Source organism: Pyxicephalus adspersus, chromosome 6 (genome assembly GCF_032062135.1).
Source record: "Pyxicephalus adspersus chromosome 6, UCB_Pads_2.0, whole genome shotgun sequence".
NCBI classification, from domain to species: Eukaryota; Metazoa; Chordata; class Amphibia; order Anura; family Pyxicephalidae; genus Pyxicephalus; species Pyxicephalus adspersus.
The window spans coordinates 48,164,532-48,170,498 of NC_092863.1; the positions used below are offsets into that span (position 1 = coordinate 48,164,532).

At 40.2% G+C, this 5,967-nt stretch overlaps 1 protein-coding gene across 1 annotated transcript in view; it reads left to right on the forward strand.

Annotated features, from left to right (window-relative positions):
• The window catches only part of LOC140333791 (serine/threonine-protein phosphatase PGAM5, mitochondrial-like), a 23,688-nt gene extending 19,576 nt beyond the window's left edge, over positions 1-4,112 (forward strand). The window contains exons 3-6 of the mRNA XM_072415693.1: positions 813-938; positions 1,904-1,992; positions 3,022-3,152; positions 3,586-4,112. Of these exons, the coding sequence (XP_072271794.1) occupies positions 813-938; positions 1,904-1,992; positions 3,022-3,152; positions 3,586-3,733 (494 nt within the window). The 3' untranslated portion in view covers positions 3,734-4,112. The remainder of the gene's footprint in view (positions 1-812; positions 939-1,903; positions 1,993-3,021; positions 3,153-3,585) is intronic.
• Positions 4,113-5,967: the final 1,855 nt, after the last annotated feature.

The following is a 5,967-nucleotide window of genomic DNA, read 5'->3' on the forward strand; positions in this document are numbered from 1 at the left end:
CCAACCCCATTGGAAAGCCAGACAATCCACTTTTCACAATTTGGTTTGGGTGTAAGGGAGGGAGGTTTGTTTTGCTGCTGAGTGCATGTGTAAAGGCAGAAGACTGTATTTGGTTGACATACTCTGCCTTGCAAAAAGGAGGTTAGGAGTCAGACCAACTCTTGACACGAGTGGAATCGGTCAACTTTCCTGCTTGAACAGAGAAGCTCCTGTCTGAGGTTCTAGGATGAATCATTTTGGAGTAGAAGATAAATCTATAAATCCTGTCTGTCCTGGTTGGTTGCAACTCCAGGGTATTCTAAATCTTGGTGATCAGAATCTCACTTGGTTTCCTACTTGACAGTCTATGAAGAACTGTGGCAGTAAATCTATGGTCACATTCCTCAGAAGTCATTGTGGGTAAATGTTACAACAACGAAGCCATTGGCAAATTTACAATCTAGAGCTTTCAGTGTGTGTAGTAATAAATGGGGTAAACATACCTGTTGGTAGTCTAACTAGCCCTCTTTGCAGATGACCAACCAGGTTAAATAGCATGTTCTTAGTAATCTGATTTATCTGTCCTTGCACTTATGCAGTAGTAAAGATGGGTGACTGGTGTAAAAGTAGGTCATCAAAATGTAGGGTCCACCCACCTCCATGCAAAATGCCAAATTGAACACCCTATGGTTTGAGGGTAACAATGTAGATCATGTTCTTGAGAGATTGTTAAGGGACAGAGAGCAGAAGTTTCTTATCAAGATCATGATTTTGACTTGTATAGAATGATTGCTGCTTGGTCATATTACTTAAATACCTGTTCTTTGTTATAGGTCGTGATCAAGCTAATTTAACTGGTCAGCGTCTGGCTAATTTGGGTTATAAATACAATCACATAACCAACTCTACAATGACTAGGGCCAAAGAGACCTCAGAAATAATTGGCAAGCATCTGGAGGGTAAGAATATGAAGTGATATTTACTTTAAAAGTACACCAGTTTAAAGGTGTGTTCTCATATATTTGATTTCTGAACTGAAATGCTCTGTTCACAAAATTGGGTGTGGAATTAACTTTCTATGTAGTGCCCCTTTAGTGGGGGAGTTCTCCCCTGTTGCCAGGTAGAACCTTTCTAGAAAGAGGAGCCAGTTACTACCAGTATGTTTATTTGTTAGCCAATCGGTGGTTGTTCAAAAGGTATAAATCTGGGGGGGGGGGGGAGTCTTGGGAAAGGAAAACGGAAGTGTTCTTGCATGGATAATACCTAACATTTCAACATGTTTTGCAGGAGTGCTTACTCAGGGGATGTTGGAGAGATAGCTGGTGGGGCTTTGGCTGTGGGCTGGTGTATAGGGGGACCAGCAGTCTGATACTCTTGTGTACTCTGACCCTAATGTGTGTGGTATAATTACATTAGAAGAGGAAACTTTGTTATCTTGGCAAGGGGGATACATGAGCAGAGAAACCAGAAAAGACATTACAAGCTGTTAAATTTGGTTGGTAATCAAAGGCACATTATAAACTCAGCTGGTCCATGTTGTTGGTAATGAATTGGAAACAATAGGATTTGGAGTTAGTCTCTTACAAATATGTTAGTAAAATCTGGTGTGTGTTGGGGGGGGGGGGTTATTTAGCTATGCTGCCTCTACATCGTTTTGCAAAGAATGGTAAAGGTAATTCTGAATGTTGCAGAAGCCTTAACACTACATCAAACTGAGTAAATGCAGTTCCAAAAATTACTCAGTATAGAGAAGTGCTCCTAGTTTAAATAAAGTAACCCACAAGCCAGTACCATTACCTTTTGTATCACAAGTGGGTATTATGTTTTGGCTAGATTTCATCTGTTTAGGCCTGCTACCAATGAGTGCTACGTTCCTGATATTACTGACCTGGAAGCATTGGATAATTTATTTTGTGCATCACAGGTGTAGAACAAACTAGTTCTGACTTGCTAAGAGAAGGGGCACCTATTAGACCAGATCCACCAAGTGATCAGTGGATGCCAGATGTTGTGGTGAGTCCTTATTTCTCTGTAATGAACCTTGGTGACAAGCTAGTTATCTGTATGTGCTAATGCAGCCTTTCTTGACTTTTTAACAATGGGGAACTCTTGACATAACTTTCAGGTGTTTAGGGAACCCCTGCTATAGTTACTATATCCACAGCTCAATTTATAGGAGCATGGTGTCCAGCAATATCAGACTTTTTTTTCCAATAGAAAGAATGATGCTGATGGCTAAAAACACAATTGGTGACACTTGAACTTACCTGAGAGGTACTTGTTGCTTAAAGAACCCCTAGCAACCTCTGGGGGGAATACTAGGGTTCCACAGAACTCTGTGAATAATGCATTAATTTGTATAACTTGGCAAACTACCTCAGCCCTGGAAAAAGCAGGCACGTGGAGACTACATGGTGTGCTTTTGTTTGCTCTATGCACTTTACCTATCCCATTCAGATTTGGAGCAGGGTAGTAAAGTCTTGTTCACTGACCTCCAAGGATCTAACCTGCAATGAGCCTCAACTGCTGACTACATGTGACCAATATTTCCTACTCCTACCTTAACTTCAGACAGGGGAGAAACTAAATCCCCTAGACCAGGGGTCAGCAAAGTTTATGGGGTGGGCGGGAGCACACTTGGCTAGACCTGCCCACCACCAGGGAACACCCCCTGAAGAGAAATCCCTCTTCTCCATATGCATTGCGGAGGAGAGGGGTTTGCCTTCAGGGAGCTTTCCCAATGTATGGCGGCGGAAGTATCAATGCCAGCCACGGTAAATAGGGGGGCAACTGCAAGGGGGTAGCACTGGGGCTCCGGTAATTCCTAACGCCCCTCCGGAGCCGCGGTTTGCCGGCCAGCATTAGGCCAGGGGGTGTTAGCCCGGAACGAACTACCAGCTAGGCCGTATCTGGCCTAAAGGCCGGAGTTTGCCGACCCCTGCCCTAGACACTTGAGAATATAAACTAGTTTGTGATGCATCTCCTTAACTTGTTCCTTATTTTGCTCTTTGGTAAATACCTAATCATTTCTTCCTCCTTCAGTATTTTAATGATGGACCACGTATAGAGTCTGCTTTCAGAAACTATATTCACCGTGCTGACTATGAACAGAAAGAAGACACCTATGAGATCATAGTCTGCCATGATAATGTTATCCGCTATATTGTATGCAGGTAATGCCTTCTGTCCTTTAGGCTTGGCATGTCTGGTTTCTAAAGTGGAGGGAATCTTTAAATTTTTCATGTGTACTGAGTGATTGAAACCCAAGTCTGTTTTAACTTGTATTTCCAATGTATATTCTGGAGGACCACTTTGTGCAATGGATTAGATAGTTATACTGACAGTATTTTCTTAGGTCTGGGTATACTACTACAAAAATTTTATGGTTAAAATTATTCCAATTGTCCAAAAACAATAGAGGTGCATGTAGTCTCATAACTTGAAAATGATTTGGCTATGCTTTGAAGTGGCACGTTTGAGCCATGGGTATTTCTGTGTAATAGGGGGTCATAAGACTTCCTTTTCTATAAAGACTAATTATGTAAGCAGTGAATTTATGGCTTTGTCTTGACAAACATCTGACAGCTTTTTTACTTTATTACCTAGGGCTCTTCAGCTTCCTCCTGAAGCTTGGCTACGCATGGATCTTCACCATGGCAGCATTACCGAGCTTGTGATTCACCACAATGGTAATGTAAGTCTAAAGACTCTCGGTGATGCTGGTTATATGCCTGCCGATAAGCTCAGCTATTAACCTGGATGATGCTGACAAATTTATGCAAACCTGAAGTAGGAAATCAATACCATTGCCTCCTGATTGCAGAAAAAGTGTTAACATGCTCTGTACTGTGACAGACTTAATGCAGGATATTGCCTAACATGGTGGGAGGATAAAATTCTTCTTGGCTTTCAGTTGGCACTATAGGAGATTACAATACAGAAAGTATGGTCACTGCTATATACAAGGAACACAATTCTTATTACCACAGATAGAGGTGGAACTTTATAATAATGCACTTCTTGATTACATGTATCACACACATTTTAATGTCCTTTGTATTTATGTGTAAATCTTGTATTAAGCTGTGCTTGAGCATAATTTCTACATAAAAATAAATTGCAGTTTAAAACTACCAGTGAGTCTTTACTTTTACTTTCTATTGTTTGATGTATTTATCTATTTAAAACGTTTGAACTGCAATGGATATCCTATAAAGATGCCTTGTAAATTCCTGATTAAGTTCATAACTATAATTAACATCTTCTATTTTGGTGATTATTGATTTAACTATAAACAGCAAAAATAAATGGTCTAAAGGATAAAAAATGCTAAATGTCTGTTACCAGATGTATCTGTAGTTTCACACTTTTGTATGTATGGCAATGTGAAACAAATGGTCTTACTGCAATGGGGACAGTTTATTTTTTTATTTTTTTCTTCATTTATTAGCTGAGAATCCTGTTAACAAAACTGTCATTAAAGTATGCCATGTGTAATAAAAATGCAATGGTTACACCTATAGTGAACAGGATATTCTAAGCAGCTGCCATACATTCAGATTAGAAACTGGGAATTTGCCACTCTGCAGCTTTCAGGTTAATACTTTAATTAATCTTCTCACAAATTTCAAGTTTCCTTATTCCATTCTGAAATATTTTAAGCGCTTGACCATGTTGACCAAGTTTTTTCCCCTCCCTTTAGCAAAATAATATCTGTTTAAATGGGTTGAATGTTTTTGTGTAATGTAAAGCATTGCACATTGGGAGCTATGCTAGAATAGCTCATTCAGGTACAGTTCACAACAAAGAAAAGAGAGGCAGCATTCAGAGATCAAAAGAAAAGCTTAAATGAACAGTCAATGTATCTTTTGACAATTTGTCTATCAGTGATGCCCAACCTTTTTTCATCTGGGGACTGCTGTTGACATTGGGGTAAAACTTGTGGGCCACAATGCAAACAAAACATTAAAGATGTTTAAAACTAGAATAATTTTAACTTAAAATTAAATTGAAATGTTTCTAGTTATTTTAAAATACATGCAACAAATAAGGGATGACAAAGAATGTCTGCATTGGATTTTTCCAGAGAAATACAATCCATGTGACAGCCAAGGGGTCCGTGTTCTTACTAACACATCTTCAGGTCCCTCCATCTCCCCATTCCTAAAAAAAATTAGGGTTCACAGAAGGTAAGTGGGACATAGATAGGTATAGTTTTTCTTATCCTGTGATGGTGCCGCAGCAATACAATTTTAGGGAAGTTAGCCACAATGCGTCCCCCATATATCCTACATTTTATTATACAGCTCCCCTTTCAGGAGAAATTTGGATTCAAAAAACATACGCAGACATTTATGTGACAGGGCGCAATGGTATAGTAAGAGTGATAAAATTTTAGTGGGGGGGGGGGGGGGAGGTGTTAGCCACAAAAGTCCCCCACTTATTCTGCATTCTCTTACTTCACTGTTAAAGAAATCAGGGTTCACAGACAGAAGGTAAGTGGCTAGCTGTGTTTCAGGGTAGCACAGTGTGACAAATATTGTTTTTTGTATTTTGTGATTGTGCTGTAGTGATGAAATTTTAGGGGGAGTTAGCCACTGGAGTCCTACACATGCTGTCACATTTCCCTTTTCTTACAGAGAATTTGGGGGTCATAGAGAGTAAGGGGGTAGGTGTGACAGGGCAGCATGATATGATGGTTATAACATTTTAATAGGCAAGGGGCATTTCCTACTGGCTCCCACTTTTCCAGTTGCCAACATCCCTCTGTTACAGAGGAAATTGGGGATCACAGAATGTAAGTGTACGGCTATGTGGAACAGGCAGCTTGCCAGCCGCTCAGTCTGTTACTCTGCAGATTTGACGGTCTCCCCCAGGCCAGGTTTCTATGGCATGATATCCCAAATTCCTTGTTACTCTGATCAGTCCATCCTTAATCAGAACCCAAAGCACTTCTATTTAAACAACAGGCAAGGTCACGTTGGGACC